The sequence below is a fragment of the Siniperca chuatsi genome, linkage group LG20 (genome assembly GCF_020085105.1).
Source record: "Siniperca chuatsi isolate FFG_IHB_CAS linkage group LG20, ASM2008510v1, whole genome shotgun sequence".
Lineage (NCBI taxonomy): Eukaryota > Metazoa > Chordata > Actinopteri > Centrarchiformes > Sinipercidae > Siniperca > Siniperca chuatsi.
The window spans coordinates 23,482,983-23,509,887 of record NC_058061.1 but is presented as its reverse complement, the minus strand read 5'-3'; the positions used below and the strand labels follow the sequence as shown (position 1 = coordinate 23,509,887).

Below are 26,905 nucleotides of genomic sequence, written 5' to 3'. Positions count from 1 at the left end.
ACTTCTGTTATGAATTGGCGCTATATAAATAAAATTGAATTGCATTGATGAATTGCATTGTATTGATTTATTTCAAATTATAGTGGGGATATAATATTTGAGAGATATTTTCATATTGTTACAGTCTAATTCCCAACACTGGCAGACATTACAAAAATTATTTCTCACACCTGTGAGGGCACGTAAATTAACAGGAGGTGTCGCTTAAAAGGAAAATGGACAGTGGAAGAGAATTCCATGTTCTCCGTGGACATGTGCTCCACAGCCCACATAGGGTTTGCAACATTATTGCTGCATGTGCTTGTGCAATACTATATGCAAGATGTGGCACTATTATAGGCATTGTAAAACAATGTGATTGTGTGTTTAATTTGTATTTAATTTGGATTTTAATATGATTTTAGAAGTAACAACTTCATGAGTTATCATGCAGGCAGTAGAAAGGTATGGAAGTTTAAAGTTCCCACGAAATGGCTAGCGGAGTGATGTTTGCTTCTGCATATTTATGTGTTTCCTGTAAAAACAGGCAGCTAGGGAGGGACTTGTTACGGATATTGATTGGCGTTTACAGTAGCGCCAATAGTGAAGACTGTCCGTTATGCCCCCCCCCCCATACATACAGTTTGTATTTCTGGGAACGCCCACAAAACGTCACATCCATTTACGCCGAGGGGGAAAACAAAGCATTTGCTACCACGCTGAAGAGTTGCTGTGTGGCTTTCTGCACGTCAAATAAACTTAAAAATCCAGAGTTGAAGTTATTTATATTTTACCGAATCAAGACACAGAACCAAGTAGGAGAACACGGTGGCTGCAAGCCATCCAGCGGCATTATGAGTTTGGTCAACTGTGGAATCAGACATCAAAACACGTTTGTGTGTAGTTGGCACTTCATTAGAGGTAACATTAACGTTAAGTTCGGGCTACTTAGTTGGATCCTTTGTCCAGTCTTTTATGAGATATGGACAACAATCCGATCCTGTTTAATTTGTCAATGTAGCATTCTTTGTCAAGTGACAGCAAGGACTCTGTCGCTTGAAAAAATGGCGGGTCGCAGGTTGTGGTTTTTTGGGCTTGTTTTAAAAAATATGGTTACTTGTTAGGAAAATCTGACAAGCAACATTTATGGTCGCTATTTTACATAATGCAGTGATTGACAGTGTCTGCTCACAGCCTCACAAATAATAGTGCTATAGTGTAATTCTCCTTCCCACAAATCCCCACGTGGACTTACCCCCCTCCCCCCTCAATGGAGGAAAATTAATGTCTTGTCAATCATGTTGTAGCCTAAACGATCTGGTTTTATTGCGGTTACTGCCTAGTTACGAGTCAGATTAATAGACTGTATGGTCAGATTTAATAGGTTTATAGTTTTATTTTTAGATTGCACCATCGCACCATTACCATTGCACAATACGTTAATACAGTAGTTTATAGGTTGGTTGTTTCTAATTAAATTTAAACACATCTTTCATTTTAGAAAGAAGGCATTATCCTAGCCATTATTGGTGGTGATTTTTAAATTTCATTTGTACCAAATATAGACTACTTTGATTTATTTTATTTTTTTTATAGATGATAAAGTCAATAGAAGTCAATGGAGCACATGAAGTTTTCTTTTTAAAATTTAAATCAGCATTGTTACAGCCTTTATTTTCTGGCTATACAGACTAGATGTAATCAGATTACATCACGCTTTGTGAGTAATCCAACAATCACATATTCTATCAATTTAACTGGATGTTTTCCAAGTCAGTATCACTCAAAAATACAAGAGTAACCACCAAGGCTAAAATGAATAAAATCTGTTTTTGCTTTTCAAAATACGAGTAGTTTCATTTTAATATGTTGCTAATGATATGTTATGATTACTGTATTCCCTGCCCGACTGTGTTCGGTCTCGGTCCGGCCGTGTCCAGTGGGAGGCTGCTGAGCCCGATTCCGTTGCCCGCTAACGGCAGATACAGTTCCCAGCGGTTAGCTACTTTAGCAACAGTAAAGGAAACTCTGTAAATCACAGAGAGTTGAAGCTGAGCAGCCGGAGGACATCCGAGGGAAAACCAGAAAATATTTTCTCCATATAATAATATGATCCAGTTTCCACAAATCAGTGAATACAGTTATAAAGTTGTGTTTTTGTACAGCAATCATTGTCATTGATGGGACAGATAATGGCATATATGTGTATAGCGCAAGACATATGTGATAAAAACACAAACATTGATTTTGACTTCATGGGAACTTTAACATCAGTACATCTCAATGTGTGGAACTGACTGAGATGATTCTTCTATGTGCAAGATAACACAAGGCTCTTGCTACACATCACCTCCTCTAAGTGGAGACATTTATACAGAAACATTGTGCAGGCTCAGATTTTAATCATGTTGTTCTAGAAGGTTTATAAAATCACAGTGACAACCAAACAGTTTTTTTCTTTGGTAGCCGATACTTGATTTATTTAATGAGTCCAGTATCAGTACTGATACTGATTCTGTGGTAGTGTAAGGTTTTTCATTTCCTGTTTTATTTTGTAGTAATCTCCTTCCCTTGTGTGCCTTGTGTTTTTACTTCCTGTCGGTTTTCCCTCCAGTTTTGATTGTTGGTCCTTCCTTGATTGTTTGCACCTGTGTCTCGTTGTCTCACCTCCCCTAGGGTATTTAGTCTGGGTCTCTTTCTTTGTTCGGTGTTGGGTCATCGTTGTTACACGTGGTGTTATACCTGCCCTGAGTTTTTGTTCCTGTCCTTTGTGTGTGTTGCCGTTTGGTGCACTTTTTGTTGTACCTGGTTCTAGTGCCTAGTTCCCCAGTAGTTTTACCGTAAGTTCTGTTTTTTTTGGATTTTTTGTCTCCCTTGGACCTTGGCTGGATCCTAATTTTGTAACTTGCCTGCTCCCTATTTGAACTGATTTACCACCTTGGACTCACTTCCCTGCTTCCACCACTACCAACCGGTAACCGATCTGCCTTTTGCCTGTTTACCGGTCTGCCGGTACCTGCCTGTGAACCACATCACCCTCAATAAACACCGTAGCCATCCGGCTACTTCACCTCATTACGCTTCCTGGCCATCTGTATTTGGGTCCAGATACCACTACACACATCATACGACAGATTCAGTGTATTGGATCGGTGCATCACTATGTGCAACCTATTTGTGTCACTAGTGTCCAATTTTGCTTCCATTTCCAAACATAAAATGAAACCTATATGAAAAACATACTGTAAATTACAATACCTGGTCTTTTCACATGGTAAGATACACTAGTCCACCATAATCATATAGAGAGATGGTGAACGGTGTCAAAGGGAGCAGAAGAGTGAGATTGCTTACCCTCTGAGCGTTGACAAACAGCCTGTGGATGATGCTGCCAGCCGGCCCCTGGCCTGCTCCGATCACTACCACCTCTGGTTCTTCCAGCAGGGAGCTCACAAACCTGGAGAAAGACAAATATGATTCCAGTGGCACTGGTGCAGTCAGTAAAAATGTCCAGTGACTCTGGGCAGTTAAGTGGTCACAGCAGAGCCCTGTTGCCAGCTTCCAATGTCACTCCTACTCCTAGCAGATCAGGTCAGTACAACAGATTTGCATATATGGAGCATAGCATTAGTTAAGACAGAGCACTTAAGTCACACTTGCATCAGCTGTGCGGCTCAGCTGACTAGTAAAGTCCAATAATTTTCACGCAGGTGAAAATGCAACCATTACATAAACTGCTGCAGTTCCCTCTATCCCCAATCCTTCTCCTAATATCTAATGTTCATGTGTTTAAGGAGGGATTAGTTTTCTCAGCACAATCCTCCCTTAAACTGCAGAGCCTTTTCTGCCAAACTGTATAACCATATTGCTATAAATGGGAAGTTCCTTGACGTGTCTGACTGAAATGCTGCTCAAACCAAACTGTAACTTACTTCTCTAGCTCTTCTGTGTCCTCTCCCTTCTCACCCTCACAAATGGCAAACTTGGCCTTGAGCGAGCGAGCTCGGGTGATGACTGTCTCCATGGCCATCAACTGGTTAATGAAATCCTACAAATCAAGAAAGGTCACACATACATGCTGTCAGAACAGGAGCTGGAGGAACTTCACATGAAGTATGCTTCAACTCTAACACATTAACAGGCAGAGTGCAGTCTGTACTATCAGGATTATTTTAGGTTCTGTTCGCTCCGTACTTGAGCATGTTGGATTTGAAGTTAAACAATGACTACTGTATGTGGTTGAAGTGCCAATTTTTGTTTTTACTTTGAGGGTGGACAGCCCTTTTTATATCCCCAATTTCAGGGAATCAAAATGTAATGGGCAAAAACACGTGATTAATAAGTAGGGGGTTTGTTATGTCTCAATGTTGTGCTTATAAATCATCTGTAAGGTCTTAGTTTTCTCTTAATCAGTTTTTATGAACACATTTAAGAGGAAAAAAAGAAAAGATTCATGAATGAGGCACATTTTCTCCAAGAGTTCTGTATCCACTGACCACATTCATCTCAGGCTTTTGGGGAGTTATATCCTGATGTCCTGTTACCATTACCTTAATACCTACAAAACATTTATGGTTTCTAATTTTACTTTTAACTGTATCACTTCCACACATGTGCATTGCACGTGGAATTACTGGAATAACTGGGCTGCTCTCCTGGGGATCTTCTTGTGCCATGATGATGAATGATTGAAGAGTGTTATTATATTACTTTATCTTTAGCATTTTTATTACTAGTCAGGTCTGATCTGATGTTTTTTTGCTGGTAGATAGTGGTGCACATCTGCTGCCCTTTTAAGCCTCGTTTCCACTGCAGAAATGTAATGACCTATAACTAGACGTGTAGCCATTGTCACTGGTTCTGCTTTTGTTTCCAATGCTCTCCGCCAAGGACCAACATCATATACACTCAAAAACACCATAAACAAAAGCAGATTGGTTGTTATTTCTCAATAATATCCCACCACAGAGTGCAAGTAATGTTAATATTTAATTATACTGCGAACTGCAGTAACGTCAGTGAATAACCACAAACCCTTGTAACAGTAGATAATGCATTAACACAACTTTTGTGGTAACTTTTGGATTTTAGGCAGCATGTGAACGCTAATCATCTGTTGGCTCTCTGTACTTGCTGAAATACTTAAAGCGAATAAGTTTATGGCAAATTACTCTGAGTCTGTCTCAGTCATCCAACAACCAAGACGTTGTGTCAGTTTATGAAGAAACTAATACTCTTACTCTTGGTATAGTCTAACAAATTCTTTTTCTAATTTATTACATGTCTATTCACTAGAGTCTGTGAAAACAGTTCTACAGGGGTGAGTACCAACCCTGGTTACAGACTGGGAATAACATGAATGTGTGTGTAATAAGTGTGCTTTATAACATTTTTTCTAAGTGGTCATCATTAACATATCTACTGTATCTTACAACCTGATAATCATAATGTGCTATTAAACTACTGCCATCTGTGATAAACCATCTGTAAATAAATTTAACAGGTTTTATTTGGTCAATTTCATTAACTTCAGGACACATGAGTGAAATACTATGTATTTTGCATCCACAGCAAAGCTCTGGGGAGCAAGTGAAAGCTACCAGCAGTCACTGGTTCAGCTGGGTGGTTGGTGGCTGTTGCAAATTTGACTTAGTCAACAAAGTGACAAATGTTTCTAATAGTTTTATGCATGCCTCTGTAAAATTATATATGATTTACTTCCATATTTAATAAAGTAATTTCATTAGTAAAATTCCATGTGTGCAAAATTTTGTCCAGGATCGTAAGAAAATATACAATATATAACCAATACGTTCTCTTGAGATGCATTGCTGATATGTGTTATCAACTTACAATATAAGTGCGACATCAATACAATACTTTTCAAAAGTGCAGTTCAGTATTCTTGAAGACAGTTTAAAATTTTCCTCAGGTTACATCAGCTGTTTATATAGTGATGAATCATTTTAAAACTATTTCCACTCATCTGTCATCTGTCTGGACGAAAGAGGAAGTTCTGGACAGCTCTAGTATCCTAGTATGTATAGTTTAATAATCTATGTACTTAAAAAAGCAGTATCAGAATTACCAAGTTGCCAATATTACAAGTAAGATAGAACTTAAGATATTATTCAAGTAAATATCACATCCAGGACCATGAAATTGTTATATAGCAGAAAAACACTGATCAATGTGGCATTTTCAACACTGGCATATGCAGTTTTCTATCAAAAACATTAACTTTCATATTATGGGACTGTGGTTACCAAAGGAATGCCTCTATAATGTAATGACAGTTAACCAGACAGTTAAAATGCCTATAATGTGGTGATCAGTCTTTTCACTGGCAGCATGAAGACACCTGGCCTGGTACAGGAGAAGTCCTGCTCCAGAGTGTTGGCTGGACACACCAGTGTCCAACTGTCCTATGTTACGCATCACTGCCTCAACCTGGCTTGATCACCTAATGAAACAAAAAATGTGTATGGTGAAAGAGTTGACAATCGGACTTACGTACAAACATTACTGTACTTTTGTTGCCCTCCTTTTTGCATTACACTATGGCTTCATATAGTGTATGGCAGATATAATAAAGTTACAGTACCTCACCTTGTATAAATGCCATAGCTCTACAAACTTTGGAGTTTAAATTAAGTTATTCTATTTTTTCGAGACTTTCAGCTTACAGTATGACTGCTCTTGAATCGACACTTCTCTGACCCAAAAACGCAGCAAAAACATAACGGCACCGCCAAGTAACTTAAGCTATTAGCTAAATGTACGAAAATAACTGTGTTTGACGAAAGTAACTTTAATGCCCTGGTGACTGTATGTACAAAAATACTAAATCCACGGACCAGTGACAAAATCAGCCATCTGGCTAGCAGGCTGGCTGTTGGGCCATAGCCTAATGCTAATGTACTAAATACAGACTGAATGCTAGCTGCAGCTGCTAAATTCTGCTAATAGGAATTCTGCTGAGGTCACCGAGGTTGGGGCCTCTGTATTTTTTTCCGAGGCGTATGTAATAAAAGTCGTTAAATAATTGCGTAAAAAAAACTTTAATTTGGTGCGGCAAAGATATTGTACCTCGCCAAGATAACTGACTTGTTCAACTGACCACCGTCATTGCTTGTGTGTGTGTGGTGAAGTGCATCATCTTGTTACTATAAAAGCTTTACTCAACACGGTGGTTCTTTGATTATGTCAACAACTTGAGGAAACCAGACAGGCAGCTGAATCCATGCAAACTTAATACTGGTACAGAATTTTACGAGTGGACTGTTTGCAATTCAACGGCATTCATTCAGACCTCATCGGACGAATATAGCTCTGGTGCGCTCGCGCTCCGTTAAATAGTGATGATGCCGACTAGTTTTTCACTTGAGTGAATTAACTAGCTAGCTAGCTAACGTTAATTCCATCCATTCAATGCTTTTCTGTCAATTCAGTTTGTGTATAGGGTTGAAATTCATGTTAAATGTAACCCTTATATACTTACCGTTTATATATTTTTATTTTCATTGCAAGATTATCTTAGCAGAGGCCGGTAACATTTACATATAAGGTTAAATATCAATTGACCCTGGGTTTACTTTCTTACGTTGTCCGACAAGGGCAAAAGCACTGCAACTTAAGAAAACACACGCAAATACAAAACACAAGCAAATTAAGAAAACGTCTTCATTAATTTTCTGATTACAATCGGGCCGTATGCAGGGCATTTTTTGTATTTTGTATTTGTGTATCATTTAGAAAATATGCTGCACATACACACAACACAACCAAATACACAAAACGACAACGGAAGTGTTTCCAGAGGACACTAAAACGTGCTGAACACAGTTTGTTGTTGCCATGGTTTGAGACTCATGAAGTTACTGAAGCCAGGTCCGTGTATCATCCGTTTCTGTTTATGTTGTGGGTTTCTGACTTCTGCTACTGCTCTACTCTGCCCATGCGCTGAAAGTGACCACTGCATGTAGCCTACCTCGCAAGACCTTGCAGACCGAAAAAGTGGAATTCTATCAGTAATTTGAATGATTTGTGAGATTTAGTGTTTATGACATACATTAACCTTTACTGTCCTATCACCAGTGTTGACAGACAGCATGTAGCCTGCATGATAATCATATATTTTTAGACCAGAAATACACACATTAAGTAATTGTCAGTTTCAAAAATGCTCCCGAGAGGTAAGTGCACGCTGCAGATCAGACTGCGCATGCGAAAAGTGGAGAAAGTACAAAACAAAATAACAGAAACAATGAACGGATGACACGGACCGACTTTGAGTCACAAACCTTTATAGTGTCCTCTGGACGCGTTTGTGTATTTGGTTGTTGTGTGTATTTGCAGCGTGTTTTCGAAATGCTGCACGTGTTGTCAAATTAATGAAGACGTTTTCTTAATTTGCTTGTGTTTTGTCTTATTAGCATGTGTTTTCTTAAGTTGCAGTGCGTTTGCCCTTGTAGGCCACCATACTTTCTTCATTGAGAGACGAAAATGAAAAGACTCCGTCAGTCAAAGCTCAGCTTTGGGAAGGGAAGAGATACGGGACAAGACGAGGAGACTGAGAGAAAGAGAGAGAAGGTGATGGAGATGAGAGAGGAAGAGCAGGTACTGCCCACTGTGCCCAGGACAGGATTAGCATTATTAGCTGTTCAACACAAACAAAAACTGATGTGATCTAACAATAACACAAACACCTAGCGTAGTGTCTGCAGTGTGAATTTCCCTTTACTTAAACACTTTAATTGAACATAGTCAACATTCATTTTCAGATGTTTCCTGATCAGTTTAGCCTCTTCTGTATTTCCAGATTGTAGTGTGGATCGTTCATTGCAACATTTAACCTTCTCATGCTACTGCCCACTGATATGGCTTTAAAGCTATTTTTATCCAATTTTTGCTCTCCAAACATCTCAAAACACACATATTTAGATCAGGGAAATCACATTTGTTTTGGGGGGTGGGTGCACCCGAACTCCCATAGCAAGCTTTTGAAACTCGGTATTCCTAAAACCCTGCATACGGCCCCAATTGTAATCATAACATTAAACTTACTGGAATATTGCGTGACAGCATCCTTTGAGGGTCTTGTTAGTATAACTCCTTAACCACAACCACAGTATAACTGCGTGTCTGGAGACGAAATACAGGTTATCCTATAAACAGATGCTCCGAAAGTCCAAGTTGGTAAGCGTCAAGAAACCGAGGAGAGCAGCAGGCGACCAAACTGTCAATCAACAGTCATCAAAGCCTTAAAATCTTAACTGAGTAGACAACAAAAAGAGTTGACACTTTTTTTTGTTGGAGCCAGGATTTTTAGGAGCCAGCATCTAGCAGACGTCAGTGGCATTGCACTTTAAGGTACTTCCACATTGGCTTCAGCATCCGGTAGTTGCTGCTTGGTCCTGAAGGACAGTCAACCTTTTCAGTGCATAACATTTCAGAGCAGTTGTGCTAACACAAAGAGTGCAATGGTATGACTGAACTCAAAGTGAGGGACATGTCACATGTGTCATCCTAGCAAGAATGAGCAGCTTGTGGAGTTCATTTCCAGTCCTGCCTGTCACTGACCTCTAACTTCTTGTAGTCAAGGTTGGGGGGGTGCAGCAGCTTGCTGGCTTGACACGTAGCTTGCTGAATGTTTTTTTTGACTGATGGAATGTCTTCTGCTGACTCTGTTTGGGAGGGGGTAAAGAGGAGAGAGTGGAGAGAAGAGAAAAAAAAAAAAAAAAATCAAAGGTTGTATAGATGCCAGGAGATGGCACATCTCTTTCACTTGTGGGACGAATCGAAACAATCAAAATGAACGTGCTACCTCGAATTTCTATTTCTTTTTCAGACTCTTCCTCTTTTTCTCCCCAAATCTTTTTTAAACTTGCTTAATGCCAATATAATATCTTACAGTTGGGCTGGTAAGCCCCCTAGGATCAAAAACGCAGTACTTTAAAAAATGGTGTCATTTCCCTGACTGGTGCATTATAGAGAACTCCTGCACTTCATCCTCACTTCCTGCATTACTTTTTGCTGCCCTCTCAATACATCCCTCCCTCTACACTAGCAACCCTGTTGTACTTTCCTTATTAAAAATCTGCAAACAGTTTAGACAACATTTTAGATTACAAATTTCTCTCCGTCCTCACCCCTATTTGAAACAATCCCCTATTTTTACCCTCTACTCTATCAGGGCTCCAGGCTGCAACACACGCACATGCGACCAAAAATCTGTTAAGTGTGACTAAACATTTTCATTGGTCAAACGCCAGCAGGGTGTGCATTGGTGAAGCGCGGATCGGCTCTGACGTGATCCGAATCCGCATGTAGGCTACACATAAATCATCTACCAGCCTGAACAAATTATTTATAGACCCGCACCGGCATGGATATTTCTCTCCACCTCTACCGGTCCCTGTAGGCTATACTGCCGTTGAAATTATGTCGAGCAGCGCAAGCTTTCCATGTGATTTCTTTGTGTGTTGTATTGATGTACATGATGAGTGTTTTCTTTAACGATTTACTTTAATGAGAAAGGCTGCTGTCAGTCATTTTAAACGTTTCCATGCGCGCAGTAATGTCACAGCAAATATCGTGGGACATTTAAGCAGCAAAACTAAACACTGTAGTTATATAAACTCTCCAGAGGAAACAGAATTAAACTTTAGCTTTTAGCTTCTTTAGCTGCTTTACTTAAAACAGTTTCACTGTATGAACCTGGACTGTGTGTGTGACCTTTTGGATGTGTAGAACAACATGGGACATTAACATTAGATCCTGACCGATCCTGTCAGTGTGTCGGGAGATTTAAATGATCAATTAAGTTACGCTGCTGTGCCTCGTGTGTAAATGTGCACAGCGTCTCTCTGAATGGGGAGAGGCCCGGCCCACCCGATTCGCGGATTATCTGCGGGCCCCGCGGATATAACATGCGATCCACGCATCTACTGGAAAGAATGCTTTTACTGTCAGAGCATCAACGTTCCGAATTGAAACGTTTAAAGAGTACAGTGTCTCCAATAAACTCGTCCAATAAACATTTGGAAGTTCTGAAAACCTTGTCACTGAATTTGGTGTACCAAACCATGGTCTATTCAGATACTTTCAATTGCCTAACTTTGCAAGAACTCACTTCACATCTTTTCCTAAACTGCCTGAGAAAACTCTGTTAGAGAATATGATTTCTTCCCCAGAATCACTTAACACTATTTCATCAATCTATAATCTTCTTTCTTCACAATCGTCTTCTCTTTTCTGGCTAAAGGATGAATGAGCTGGAGCTCTTGCTCGACGAAAACTAGTGGAGGGATGCACTGCTCAGAATCAACTCCACTTGCACATGTGCACTTATGAGCCTTATTAAGTGGTTTACGGGATCCACTATACTAGGGCTGGACTCTTTTTGGTCTTTTTTTTTTTTTTTTTTTTTTTTTTTAAAACACCCTTTCTGAAGTTCTTGACATTTCCCTAACTCCGTGCCCCTTAATTGCTATCTTTGGTCTGTCTCCTGTTGAAGGCAGGTTTACCAAATACCAAGCTGACCTTGTCGCGTTCGCTACCCTCATAGCCAAATGTCATGTGTTTACATTGGAATAGTCCTAACCCCCCTGGCACAACTTCTTGGTTGAAAGATTTAATGTCTTTTCTCCACTTCAAGTACAAAATCAAGCACACAGTTAGAGGATCTGTGAAACGATTTCACGCCCATCTGGGGTGATGGGTGTGTTTTGTTTGTTATGGGTTGAAACAGTTTAACATATCAGAAAATTGCCAGTCTTCTGATTTGCAGTTAGTATCTGTACTGTCTGTAATATGCTTTGAAGTTTGTTTAATAAACCCTTAAAAAAAAAAAAAAAAAAAAAATTGATGCCAGGAGAAATGTTGTTGTTCTGCATTCTGAATCCAGACCCTTCGCATTCCAGATTTGTATTGTACTTTCTGCAATCAAAGAATACAACTACTTTCTTCTAAAGAAGTACAGAGTTTTGTTCTTCTGTATCACAGTGTTTGGTTCCTACTAACCTATTGGTTCGAACCTAGTCGTTATTTATTTAAAGTTATTAAAGGCTGAACAAGAAGAAAATCAACCACAACAATGTAATCTATATGCATACTCCATACCCCATACTACTTGTTGATGCTATTTTACTTCTTGCTTGCTTTTGTCTGCCTAAAATTAACACACACGCTTTTGCAGCAGTCAAGCTTTTATTCTGCACTACCCAACAAATCAGGTGAAAACAGATGAAGAATCATTGAGGATTATCCTCCCCTAATGCTGAACAACGGACTTAAATTTAAATTAAAAGGAACTTCTTTTTTCCCCTATGATTTATAATACGGGTATCAATCGAAAGTCACAGGAGTGTGTGTGTGTGTGTGTATATATATATATATATATATATATATATATATATATATATATATATATATAAAATGAATGATGCCTTTGTGTCATAACTAATGTGAATGAGTTATGACTCTAAGAAGATGTGCCATTTTTGACACAAATTGCGTCAATCATGTTCAAGGTTCAATTTAGTCATCCATAAAAATTTATGAATTTTTTCTTATTCATTATTAGGTATTGGTCTTCATAATATGGGGTGGTGTGCTAGTACTGACAGCCCTGTTTTACTGTTTGATATCATGACAAATTTTCAACAAAACAATCTTTACTCACCTTCTTCCTTCAACTTCAGAATAGCAGCATGGAGTATGCAGGGCAGGAGATGGCAGGTCAGCTCTGCAGGTTTCTGCACTGCCAAATAATGCAGAACCTGAAAAGAGTCAAAAACCCAGGTTTAATTTCCCCCTTCATCTACCTTCTGTTTGCTTCTTGGTGCTCTCTCTCAGATACATCAGTTGTTTCTGCACAGGGAAACATGACTCTCGGCAAGATACTTGATACAAGGTACTCTCTTTTTAGGTTTAATTGCAGGAGTAACAATCAGATCCACCCGGGGAAGACTTTTACTGAGCATATTGATAAACTAAAAAAAAGTTAAGTCAGTGCCTTTTGATGTCAGTTGTAGGTGTATCGTCCAGCTCTACTGAAAATTACCTTTTCGGCCTCCTTAGTGTCATCAAAAAGTCTTCTCTGGCGGCGTGCAGGTGTAACCCTGGCTGTCTCCCAAGCCTCCACCCACATGTTGCCTGGGATCTTCATCCTGGCACTAAGCTCGCCTTTCACCACTGTGTTACCCCTCTCGTCGATCGCCTCCTCTTCCACATAATCCCTAGGCGAGTACCAGCGCACAAAGTCTTCCAGGACACAGCCTGGGTTGGCTGCCTGTAAAGAGACAGGAAAACAGTTTTTGTCTGTGTTCAAATTTAACTGATCTGAAATACATCCGTGTCTTTAACGATGGAATCAAGGACAATTTTATCAAGAGCCATGCAATGAACCAAGCAGTAAAACATTTAGCAGTAATATTTTGTGAGAAATACTGAGGCTGGAATGACTCAGTTAATGGCAATATTTCACAAAGCAAAATGTCTAAAGCTAAGGCATACTTTGTAGACATTTAAATATCTGAAGCATAATTTCTAAAGGAAATCAGATTCATACGCTACTGTACGCTTTGTCTCATGGTGTGAGCAGAACCATCTGCAGCTCAATGCGACAAAGTCTAAGGAGCTGGTTGTAGACCTATGAAGGGCCAAGGCACCAGTGACTCCGGTTTCCATCCAGGGGGTCAGTGTGGACATTGTAGAGGACTACAAATACCTGGGAGTAAACATGGACAATAAACTGGACTGGGCTAAGAACACTCAAGCTCTTTACAGGAAGGGCCAGAGCCGCCTCTATTTTCTGAGGAGGCCGAGGTCCTTCAACATCTGCCGGACAATGCTGAGGATGTTTTATGATTCTTTGGTGGCCGGTGCTATCCTGTATGCTGTTGCATGCTGGGGCAGCAGGCTGAGGGTAGCGGACGCTAACAGACTCAACAAACTGATCTGTAAGGCCAGTAACATTGTGGGGGTGGAGTTGGACTCGCTAAACTACATGTCATCTTGGACAGTGTCTCCCACCCGCTCCATGATGTGCTGGTCAAACAAAGGAGTACCTTCAGCGGAAGACTCATCTCCCCAAAATGCACCACAGAGCGCCACACAAAGTAATTCCTGCCCGTGGCCATCAAACTCTTTAACTCCTCCCTCTAAGTGTCTGTCTATATGACCTTAAGTTGATAAACTGGACACTAGATCTATCACTGTAATATACTTGAAATAATTGTGCAATATTTTCAGTTTAATACTCCTGTGCAATACACTCTGTTTTCAGTTTAATTTATTGATATTTCTATTACTGCTGTTCAATATCCACCATCTCATAATAATCTTAATAAAAATAATAATAATAATAAAACTTTATTTATAGAGCACTTAACAAAACGAAGTACAAAGTGCTTCACAACAAGAGAAATAAAATACCACAGTGAATGACGAAATATTAAGAAATAAAATACATAAAATACCCAAAAGCAATAAAATACACAATAAAATAAACAGCCAGTTCAGGTAAAATCAGGATATGCTTTCAGATAAAAATGTGTTTTGAGAAGAGACTTAAACGAAGACACTGACTCAGACAGCCTAATTTCTTCGGGCAAGTTGTTCCAGAGCCTTGGGGCCCTAATAGCAAAAGCTCTGTCCCCCTTAGTTTTCATCCTGGACTCAGGAACAGACAGGAGACCCCTGGCCGAAGATCTCAAACTATGTGAAGGTTCATAAGGGATTACAAGGTCTAAAATATAGTCTGGAGCCAGGCCATGAAGAGCCTTAAAAGTAATCAATAAGATCTTAAAATCAATCCTAAAACAAACAGGGAGCCAATGTAAAGAGGCTAAAACAGGTGTTATGTGGTCGTACTTCTTGGTCCTGGTTAACAGCCTAGCAGCTGAGTTTTGTACAGTCTGCAGTCGTGTCAAAGTTTTTTGATTAAGACAAGTGAACAGGCTGTTACAATAATCAAGGCGTGGGGAGATAAAAGCATGTACAACAGTTTCTGCATCACTAAGATTTAGAATAGATTGTATTTTTGCAATGTTTCTGAGGTGATAAAAACATGATTGGACAAGGTTAGTGATATGTTGCTCAAAACAAATTGCTATCAAACAGGACACCAAGATTTTTTGCAACAGGCTTGATATTTTGTGACAGGTTAATAAGCTACTAAGGTTAATAAGCTAACTTGACAGTACATGCCCTACTACTTAATACTTATATTATTACATTGTATTATTATACTGTACATACTTATCAACCGGTAATCCACTTTGTACTTTACACTTATTTTAATATTATACTTATACCCACTTGGTACTTAATTTATCTTGCCCGTATTATAGTGTATTATATTTTTTGCTTAGTACTTCTATCCCTATGTGCACTGACGTGATAGTGAGCTTCAGTAACAAAAGAGTTTCCCCTCGGGGATCAATAAAGTATTTCTGATTCTGATTCAAACCTGGACTATTTTTGCTTAACCTTAACATGTAATTGGCATTACAGGAACCGCACTAAGCTGGTTTAAATCCTATCTATCAGATCGATCTCAGTTTGTACATGTTAACAGTGAGTCCTCCATGTACGCCAAGGTTAGTCACGGAGTTCCACAAGGTTCTGTGCTTGAACTGATTCTGTTCACCTTATATATGCTTCCTCTGGGCAATATTATTAGGAAACACTCCATAAACTTTCATTGTTATGCAGATGATACTCAATTATATCTATTGATCAAGCCAGATGAAACTAACCAGTTAACTAAACTTCAAGCATGCCTTAAGGACATAATGACCTGGATGACCTGTAATTTTCTGATGTTCAACTCAGACAAAACTCAAGTTATTGTGCTTGGCCCCAAACACCTTCGAGACACATTATCTAAAGATATAGTTACTCTTGATGGCATTGCCCTGGCCTCCAGTACCACCGTAAGGAACCTCAGAGTTATCTTTGATCAGGATTTATCCTTTAACTCCCACATGAAACAAACTTCAAGGACTGCCTTCTTTCACCTTCGCAATATTGCAAAAATCAGGCACATCCTGTCTCAAAATGATGCAGAAAAACTACTGCATGCATTTGTTACTTCTAGGCTGGACTACTGCAATTCCTTATTATCAGGCTGCCCGAATAAGTCCCTTAAGACTCTCTAGTTGATCCAGAATTCTGCGGCACGTGTACTGACAAGAAGAAGAGATCATATTTCTCCAATATTGGCTTCTCTGCACTGGCTCCCTGTAAAATCCAGAATAGAATTTAAAATCCTTCTCCTCACCTACAAAGCTCTTAATGGTCAGGCACAATCATATCTTAAAGATCTCATAATACCATATTATCCCACTAGAACACTGCGCTCCCAGAATGCAGGGTTACTTGTGGTTCCTAGAGTCTCCAAAAGTAGAATGGGAGCCAGAGCCTTCAGTTATCAAGCTCCTCTCCTGTGGAATCAGGTCCCAGTTAAGCTCCACATTTAAGCTTATAGTTAGGGCTGGCTTGGGTGAGCCCTGAACCATCCCTTAGTTATGCTGCTATAGGCCTAGACTGCCGCAAGACTTCCCATGATGCACCTCTTTCCTCTCTCCTTCTCTCCCTCTCCATCTGTATGCATTTTTATCCCATTACTGCATGTTACTAACTCGACATCTTCTCTCTCCCATAGTTCTGTGCTTTCTCGTTTCTCTCCTTCTGTCGCTTTCAGCAGGTATTTCTACATCCGGAGCTGCAGAGACTGGATCTGTGATTGTGGGCCACTTGCTGCCCCAGTGTTCCTGCACGACAACTGCTACTACAGTTGTTGTTATTGGCTCTGTTACTAATAATGTCATTTTTCCTATAGCTGTCATTCCTATTATTAATTTATTAATATTACCACTACAATTACATTATTACTATTTAAAAAAATTCTATGTGGTATTTGCATTGTGCCTCCCTCTCCCCCAGCTCCCTCTCCCTAAACCTCTCTCTCAAAACCTGACATGGCCAGCAGATGGCCGCCCACCATTGAGTCTGGTTCTGTCCAAGGTTTCTGCCTGTTAAAAGGAAGTTTTTCCTTGCCACTGTTGCCAAATGCTTGCTCATGATGGGATTTGTTGGGTCTCTGTAAATAATATTATAAAGAGTACGGTCTAGACCTGCTCTATAGGAAAAGTGCAATGAGATAACTTCTGTTATGAATTGGCACTATATAAATAAAACTGAACAGAATTGAACTGAAACCTGGCTCCACAGAAATGTACCGACAAACATGATAGACATTCCTGGTTATGTATGCTTTAGAAAGGATATACTGGTAGGTATGGACGGGGGTGTTGAATTTTATCAAAGAGAATTACAAATGTACAGAAATAGAATTGAACATCCCTTTTGAATGTTTAGCCCTAAATTTATTTCTTTCACCTCATATGAATTTTAATATTATTGTTCTATATAACCCACCATCATACGGTTTTTACCAATAAACCTGATAGGATAACAAAAACATACAACCTAGTAACTGGTTTGTCTGACCATAATATAACTCTTACTGTCAGGAAACTGAAAAAAAAAGCATCTGCGGTATTTTGGTAGCAGCAACCCTGATCGGGTAAAGATGGTCATCCCTAAAAAAAAACATCCAACAACAGTAAAGACCAACCTTAATTGTTTCAAATTAATCAGGCACTACATACCCACTCAGGCAGCCCAGTTATTCATGCACTTTTCTCACATTTTTCATATTGTATGACTGTATGGGCTCAGGCATCACCATCTACAATCAGACACCTCACATCCTTATACAATCAGGCAATGAAAATAATGGACAAAAAGCCTGTCCGGTGGCATCACTGTCACATACTAAAAAGATACAATCTACTTCTACTCATTTCTGTTTTTTCAAATTAGTTTTCAAATGTATAAACAGCCTAGACCCACAGCCTCTTTCCAGATTTATCCAAAGACAAGACAGTAACAGAGCAACTAGGAGCATGGTGAATGGCAACTGTAAAATACCACATCGTAGATCTAAATTTCTCCAAAAGGGCTGTCCACTCTGGAACACATTACCAACTGAAATCAAATTAATTCCATTCAATTCTATTTATATAGCGCCAATTCATAACAGAAGTTATCTCATTGCACTTTTCCTATAGAGCAGGTCTAGACTTTATAATATTATTTACAGAGACCCAACAAATCCCACCATGAGCAAGCATTTGGCGACAGTGGCAAGGAAAAACGTGTTAATTAATTCCAGATATAAAATCTTTTACAACAAAGGTTAAGTGCTGGCTAAAAGCAAACCAGAGCTGTACACATTTTTAGCTAATTGTACTAATTACTAGGGTGTATTGGTGTATTGTGGTATGTGTACTGTGGTATGTGTATTTTATTGTATTTCCATATCTGCAGTGTATTGTGGTTTTATGATACTAAAAGTATATATTATAGTGTATATTTTAATTACACTGTACATGTAAAAGCCCAACTAGGGACAAGAATTGAAAATTATAGTAAGCAATAGTTATAAACTCTCTGTGCTGCACATCAGTTTCATGCTCTGTATTGGAATGTTAAATTGCATTGTCCCTATCAAATCAAAAAAAAAAAAAAATAAAGAAATGGTTAGACTGTTACGGAAGCGCATTGCATTCACCAAAGAAAAAAAAATGGGTACCCTATCTTGTAATTATGACGTCCGTACATCGTAATCAAAAGAAAAAATCTCAATTACAAGAAAAGATCTCATAATTACAATATAAAAAGGTGTTACACCATACCACCAACAGATTCTGTGAACTGATTAGGAATTTCACCTATGTCTGTCAACATATCGTATACATATCCTGATCTCGTGATCATGAGATAGTTTTCTCGTAATTATGAGATAGTAAGTCATAATTCTGAGATAATCCAATTTTTTGTCTTAGGTGAATGCAATGCACTTCTGTAGACTGTCACCTAGTTTGGACTGAACAATTTTAGGAAAATATATAATTGTGAGTTTTCTGAACAGTCTTGCAATTGTGATTATTTTCAATAAATTAATTTCCAGGTCTGTATACTATCTGTATTGGTATCGATTTCCTCCTGTTTGATACATTTGGCAGTATATATTGTACAGTGATGTGAAAAAATTAGGACATCCCATGAAAAATTAATTTCTTTTTTGAGAAATATGGACACCCTATGCCCTAATACCAGATAGCTGGTATTGCCCCTTTGGCTGAAATAACCTCAATTAGATGTTTCCTATAACTGTCTACCAGCTTCTGACATCGACTGGGAGAAAGTTTTTCCCACTCCTCCATGCAGAATTCTTTCAGCTGTGTGATGTTTGGGGGGTTTCTTGCGAGCACGGCCCGTTTCAAATCACCCCACAGCATCTCAATAGGATTAAGATCCGGCCATTCCAGAACTCTCTTTTTCTTTCTTTTGAGCCCTATCAATTTATGACATTTTAGATCCAATCATTGTGGAGGACCCGCAGACAGAGGTCAAAGTTTAGTTGCAGCCTGTAGAAATTTTACAATTCATTGATGGTCAAGTTCAAATTCGATGAACACAAACCATGACATCCATCCACTATTCCTTTGCATTACAGGAATCAGATTTTGTGTTCATTAATAATAGTCTAATTGCTTAATTTTTCTTTCTAGCAATCAGTTTTTTGTTACATACAAGCCTGTATTTAATGCATGTTTCTTTTCCCACTATAACCTTCCTTGTGGCTTGTGTAAATCTAATTTGCGCTGTGTTTAGGTCTCCTTTTCAGAGGTGGGGAATTTTCTCCTCAAAACTTAAAAAAAATAATTCATTCATTTCCCCACCAAATATAAATGATTCAAAATGAGTTTTTAGTGACACACATTTCTGTCCATACTTCCTGCTCACCTTAAAGGACTCCATATCAGACAGCAGACAGGCACTCTGCATCCGGGCACGGAGGTGGGTACCTTCAGCTGACGTGCCCAGTTTGGCCAGTACTTCTGACTGCTCGTCTAACAGATCTTCTGTCATGGGAGCAGGTTCCTGAAAACACACACACACACACACACACACACACACACACACACACACAATGGTACACATTTGTGGATTGTCTTCTGTGAGTTACAACTAATAAAGTCCAATAAAAACATCCACAGTTTTGGAAATGATATATATAATATGCAGTTTGAATGTATGGAATGACACTTTAATATATGGAATGAAAGTTTGAATATATGGAATTAATGAAACTTGAATACATGGAATGAAGGTTGGAATATATCTGATCAGAATCAGATCAGAAATACTTTATTGATCCCCGAGGGGAAACTCTTTTGTTACAGCTGCTCACTGTCACGTCAGTGCACACAGGAATAGAAGTACTAAGCAAAAAATATAATACACTATAATACAGGTAAGATAAATGAAGTACCAAGTGGGTATAAGTATAAAATTAAAATACTTATATTGACAGAAATTTGAGAATATTGAATGAAATCCACAGTTATAGTATCTATAGTTATATCCTTGTCATCAAAGTGATAGCCTTCTGAATTCCCTGGCTTTACAAAATGGCACCGGCTGTAAACTTTTTTGCAGCAGCTGGTCAGACTCCAAACGACACAAACAGTTCGCATCACCTTGAGGATCATATTTCCATTATGGCGACATTCTTAGTGCTTATGAGTAATCATGTTCAACAAAACGGTTACCAGTATTATTTTGGCATTTGCCATGATGTTAATTATCTCTTCATTACTTAGGATTGCTGCTACAAGATTCCGTGCTGACACACTTCTTGCTGCAATATCGGTACAGAATATTACAACACATTGAAAACAAAAGATGGCACCATTATACTGTACATACTTATCATGACGTCAGATTTCATTCCATATATTAAAGTTTAATTTCATATATTCAAACTTTATATTTTATATATATATAATTTCCTAAACAGCATGCCATACTAGTCCTACTGTATGTATTACATCTGTATTTATAAATAACTGATACATAATTATTTAAACCAAACACTTGAATATGTGTGTGAATGAGTGAGTAAAAGAGACAGACACAGAGAGATCCTGACCTGTGTGACAGGAACGTAGAGAGGCTCTGTAGAGTTGAGTAGAGTCATGTTGTTATAGGGGTGCAGCCTACCATCTGCTTTACTTTTACTGCCATCATTTTCTCCCTCAGTATGTGGAGCCTCTATCTCCCCCTGGTCACTCAGGCACTCAAAGAACTCATCCTCACTGTCGCTCCACGAGTCCCAGGATTTCCCCGGAGACACCTCCCTCGTTGAGGTGGATGCAGTCGTAGTTGCCGTCGTAGACTCTGGTACGGGGCGGCCATTCTGGCAGCCACCAGACACCCTGTGCTCTCTCTCTTTGCTTCCCTCCAGCACCTTGCGAGCTTTGTCTCTGGCCCTCTTCCTCTCGATGCAGCAGTTCAGCATCTATGCAGGAACATGAGCCCTTTTCAGACATGGAATACTGTCTTCATCTCTCCGTTAATGTGATGGCTTGCTGTCATTTAGATGTTAATGTTCCTTACAGCTTTATTCAGACATGACAACAATTATGGGAAGAATTAGTGGGAGTGGTGCGACTGCTTAAAAACAGTGATGTCTTGAAAAATTTAATGATATGAAGGAAGTGCGTTTTCTGTTTTCTCACAGGTTGCATCAAGAATGGATTTTGGTAGTTGAAGCCTTAAATTAATGACCATTAGGAGCACAGAGGACGCTCGCCCCCATTTCTCCTCTAGTGAATCCACTGAGAAATTTTCTCATCAGTTTCATCATTTAGTAGATACTGAATTCTCCAATTCTCTGAAAGTGCACAAGCATAAATTGGAACTCTTCTTGGCTGCAGCATGTGCTCACATAGGCAAGTGCTTGAGGCTCTAGGGTGCTACAATATAGGGGCACACAATGGCTGGAGGAGAGAGAGGATAGAGAGAGAGAAGAACTAAATGTAATGACACATGCAAATAGCGGAGGCAAACACGCCCTCCATGTTGTCAATAGATTATGTTTACTTGCTTTTCTGTCTGCTCAGATCACCTTGCAAGCAGTTTTCATGGTTTGTTGGCTGAGGTACACACTCAGACCTAAAAAACAATATACTGATTCTTACCAATACTGTCAATCACATCTGTTTGTAGAATGTGTTAAGATCTTTTTCAGTTAAATACCTGTAGCCATCAGCAGCAAGACTATGTGTGTAGCATCTGCAGTCTCCAGTTTTTTGATGCACAGTATGTAATTTTACACAGGGCTCACACAGTGGGTACCTCATTAATTATTTAAATCTTCTGACACAATTGGATCTAACAATTAATTGACCTTCTGTGCTTTTGAAGGAAATCTCCAAATCCGGTTTCCTCTGAATAATCCAAATTAATTCTGCGGTGTCAGAAGGATGATTACAGACACTTCTCCGTTTATGTGAGTGGCCGGATTGCTTTTCTCATAGTATTTACAGAAAGATATTGTGAAATGTAAATGTACCCTGATATGACAAACTAAATGCAACCTTTTTTATTCAACTTATTATATAAATAAATGTATACTGTCAATGGTAATGAGGAAACAAACAATGGAACCCTAATTGTTTTTATAAAATAACTGTGCACATCATGTACACCCTGACAGGAGTTTGATATCTTGCACAGGGCCCCACCTAGTCTAGAACCGGCACCGGGCTCTGCTCGGTTCATTATAAATATAATTTGGTCTATTGTCGACCAATTTTAGACTTGTTTTTGTAGTTCTATATTTGTTGCATTTACATGGATAATTATTTTATATCAAATAAACCACAAAACAATTTGTCATTGAAAAAGTAAAACCTTGGCCTTAACTATGATTGTTTTTTCTCCCAGTGTCACATTTCTCCCCATTGAGAATAACCATAGCCACTGATTTATTTGTCTTGTGTGTTTTTAAATAATTTGATCTATCCTTATGGCTCAAACACACACTGTGTGCATTTTTTTTATAAATGGCTACCTGGAGCTTCTGATGCAATAGACAACAGCGAAGATCAGGAGGTCCACCAGCAAGTCTGTAGATTAGGAAGCATACCAAGAAGATAAGATGGATATGAGTTGACTAACTAGTGCAGCGTGGCAAAAATAATTACCTTGCATACAGTTTGTATCTTAGATGTATTTACACTTGGATTTCAGTATTTTATCAGTCTGTTTGAACAGTCAGGTGGTGATGAAATGCATAAATGAAATCTACGTGTGTCAAGAGGATCAAGATTTGCCAACATCACAAAAACTATAGCTTTTTTTCTTGTACAATACGACAAGGTGGTTGTGGCTATGTTCTTTGAGATGCTGGTCTCAGATGTTAAACCATATGTATGGTGCTATGCCTATAGCCCTTTCCAAACAAGCCTAAGAGCAGCCCAGCTGTTTGTCATACCCACCCGCAGATGAGGTAGTTGTTTTCCCAGCGGTAGCGCAACTCTAGGACAAACTCCTGCCAGAGGTGGGCGACAGCGCGCAGCCCGCCGTGGTTGTAGTTGACCAGACACACACACAGTGCCAGCCTGTAGGTCAGACTGTCACTGGGTGCTGACTTCAGCTGGAGAGAAAGGTTCTGGACACAGGGGGACAGAAAACAGCGACAACGATAGATAATCAGTCTATGGAAAGTTTAATTCACAACAAGAATCGAATGTAGAGAAAGCTAACTTGGGTTAGGGTTAGACCCTTAGAGAAAGCTAACTTGTAGAGAAAGCTAACTTTTAACCTTAACTGACTGACCACAAGGAATGCAACTATAAGAAGTGAATGCACACTGGCATCCTGACACCACAATACTAGGGGTGTATTAACTCGTGGGGCCTCCTTTTCAATATTTCTGGCAACACTAGGGATTCTGTTTTTTGATACAGCAGAATTATGACTGAAATACAGTAGTGTACTGTATACAATGGTCATTACGTTGATTGCACAATTACTTGGGGAATGTGTGCACACAAGTTTCCAAAGGTTTGCACAATATGTTATTATTGCCATTTAAGTGTTATTTTTTGTGAAATGCTATTTTCCAGTGTTTGCAGTGTACAATGGTTCTGCAGTGTTTGAAAGTGTATGCTACATGTACCATTTCTTATTCAAAACACACATCCCCAATTCTAGAAAAACCTGACCTGATTGAAACCTTGGATGTCACTTGGCTGGCACCCCAATCAAACTGTCAGTGTATAAGTGGTAAAAGGGAAAACATACATAGTCAGAGTTTTTATCTAGCTCAGCTTTCCCACTGGCGTTTGACTGTGCAGTTTTATTCTTGCTATTCTCTGATGACTTCTCCACAGCAGCATCTGGGAAGAGATACTGAGACATGCAAGAAAACAAAAACAAAACACAAACACACATAAAAGTGCAATTCAGTTATACATTTACATAAAACCAATCCATCAGTGTCCAAATCTCTTGCCCGTCATACATATTGAATATTGGTCTAACCCAGCCTTTGTTCCAACTTAGCATTGTGACATTTTTTTAGCTTACATTTTTATCCAAAATGACTTACAATAACTGCATTCAACCATGTGGATACAACCCAAAAATTGCTATATATCAACTTCATCAAATATGCTCAAATAATTTGTTGTTATGAGCTGGAAAAGAGCCATGGTCAGGCAATTGTCATTTTTATTTCCATTAACAAATAACTATATATATATATATATGTCAGCATGAATAACCCTTACCAGAAGGACAGAATTGAGTATATCAGTGTTGAGTGGTGACTCATCAATGCGTCGGTGGCGTCGGATGTGCTTTCGGGCGCTGTGCACCATATTGGAGACAGAAAGTTTGGAGATTGGCACTGTTGCTGCTGGCTCTGTCAGCTTGGATAAAGCAGAGCTGATGTCACTATTTTCTGCAGGGAAAAAAAATTACCATCACATTAAACAGTTACCATGTAATATTTTATACTGTATAAATGATGTATTTGTATATTGTATCTCTGAGGGAACATCAGCATTTAGAGTTGTGGAGAGGAGTAATAGGAGGCTCTATGCAAACATTTCACAAACACCAGTGAAAGAGGCAGTAGCAGCCATGCTTTAAAATATGGTGTGCTTAGTGACATCACAGTGAGAAACAATGCCATCCACTCCAGTGTATAGCCAGTAACCTTTGCCCTCCTCTTCAGCCAATCCTCTTCCCAGAATCTCTTCTGTAGACTCCTTCCTACAGCAGAGCTTAAAGAACTCTGTCAGAAAGTCACCTGCATGGGAAAAGAAGTATGGGTCAAATCCTTGTAACATTTTTTACACTGATTATACTGCCCCACACAGCTGAGGAGCAAAGTAAAAGAAAATTACTGAATTAATCTTTTGTCTTGCTAAAGGTATTGTTACCACAGACGCAAACAAAAATATACTTAAGACTTTTTGCTTTTTAGGGTAATATGCATCTCATTAGGCAGTAATATTTCCCTTATGCTTTTCAGCAAAGAAATATCAAACATCAGTGACATAAAGTTATCTATATTGTCACAGTGACAAGTTGTCATTTGTCCTATTGCTACGTTGCTCAACCTCAAGAAGGTGGGTGTTATCTAATAGGAGACTGTCAGAGGGCAGACGCAGACACCAAGGGAGAATGAGATGACAGTGACGGGGGGGGGGGTGGAAGATACAAATGCAGGAGAGTCTGTTGAGACTGTGATGGACAATGAATGATAACCCTCATCTCTTATGTATTTTGGCTTTGTTTCTGAATCTATCTATTAGAACGAATCTAATCTATTAGAACTAGATATTTTAGAACATAAATTAACTGAAACCAGTGCCAAGCTCAGTGCATGGTTGGCAATGCAAGAGGATGCTGGGCCTGGCTCCCACCACCCAGTTGAGGGAGTCGACTCTATGGAATACGAGTGAAGCAACTACGGGAGGTGGGAAGAGCACATCGGGCCTGCATCCTTTTTCTGACATACACAACCAAGGCATTCAGTATATGCCTTGGCCAGTACTGTAGTAGCTTACATAGCCATAAGGCTTAGTACTTAAACCAAAACTTAAACCAAGACTTTTTATTTGGTTGGGGTTTTGTTGGCTAAAGCAGCTAACTTATTTTAGCTTTAGATTAGGGTATTAACTACAGTCCCACACAAAGGTCTAGTAGTCTAGTAGTATTTGGCTCATTAAAAAGGGCTCACTGCAAGGTTTAGTTAGAAGAGTGTTCGCCTTATGAGCGGATTAACCGTTCAGCCCAGGTACCCTCACATACCGAGTTTAGTGTACAGCAGACTACAGTCACATAAATAAAGGGTCCTGGAAGTACAATAAGTTGACCTGAGCTTTCTGTGTGGTTCTAACTTGATACAAGTGGCAAAGATCATTTGAATGTACCCCAGTAACTTTACAGCACACATTCACAATTCTTCCCAGCACGTTTTTGCTTTTCACACTGAGATTACCAAACCAACAGATCTTTGCAAATGTTAAAACTGACTCAATAAAATAAGTATAAAACACTTTCAAAAGAGACTTGTCAACATTAAACCTTCTGAGCTTCCTTAAGAAAAACTATCTTTGGTTTGCCTTTTTATAAATAAAATTAGTGTTCGCATCAAAGGTAAGTTTATCATCCCGGATGGTTCCAAAGTATTTGCACTGCTGGACTGCAGTCACAGCCTACCCATTAATGATGGCATGAGAGAAGTTGGTCTCCTGCGAAAGTCAGTGAACATTTCCAACTGACAAATTCTCCTACCACTGGGCCATGACTCTGTTCCTCATTGTGCAAAAAGCAGACTATTACAGAGTCATCCGCAAACCTGTCTTTATAATAAGTCTGACAGTCGTTTGTATACAAGACAAATAAAAGTGGGGAAAGGACGCAGCCCTGAGGGGACCCTGTGGAAGATCAGAGTGTACTAGACAGAGAACCATTTACTCTA

At 39.2% G+C, this 26,905-nt stretch overlaps 1 protein-coding gene across 4 annotated transcripts in view; it reads right to left on the bottom strand.

Annotated features, from left to right (window-relative positions):
• Nucleotides 1-26,905, bottom strand: part of rab3gap1 (RAB3 GTPase activating protein subunit 1) — a 72,299-nt gene that overhangs the window by 19,197 nt on the left and 26,197 nt on the right. For 3 of the 4 annotated variants that reach the window (XM_044178274.1, XM_044178273.1, XM_044178275.1), the window contains 12 exons: nucleotides 25,133-25,225; nucleotides 24,702-24,874; nucleotides 24,214-24,321; nucleotides 23,406-23,578; nucleotides 22,979-23,033; nucleotides 21,053-21,421; nucleotides 19,864-20,001; nucleotides 13,046-13,273; nucleotides 12,665-12,761; nucleotides 9,562-9,665; nucleotides 3,912-4,027; nucleotides 3,334-3,436 (listed from right to left, as the gene is read on the bottom strand). In XM_044178274.1, coding sequence (XP_044034209.1) covers nucleotides 3,334-3,436; nucleotides 3,912-4,027; nucleotides 9,562-9,665; nucleotides 12,665-12,761; nucleotides 13,046-13,273; nucleotides 19,864-20,001; nucleotides 21,053-21,421; nucleotides 22,979-23,033; nucleotides 23,406-23,578; nucleotides 24,214-24,321; nucleotides 24,702-24,874; nucleotides 25,133-25,225 — 1,757 coding nt within the window. Of the gene's footprint in view, nucleotides 1-3,333; nucleotides 3,437-3,911; nucleotides 4,028-4,955; nucleotides 6,443-9,561; nucleotides 9,666-12,664; nucleotides 12,762-13,045; nucleotides 13,274-19,863; nucleotides 20,002-21,052; nucleotides 21,422-22,978; nucleotides 23,034-23,405; nucleotides 23,579-24,213; nucleotides 24,322-24,701; nucleotides 24,875-25,132; nucleotides 25,226-26,905 lie in introns of those variants that run through there. The other variant, XM_044178276.1, reaches the window with a different exon arrangement.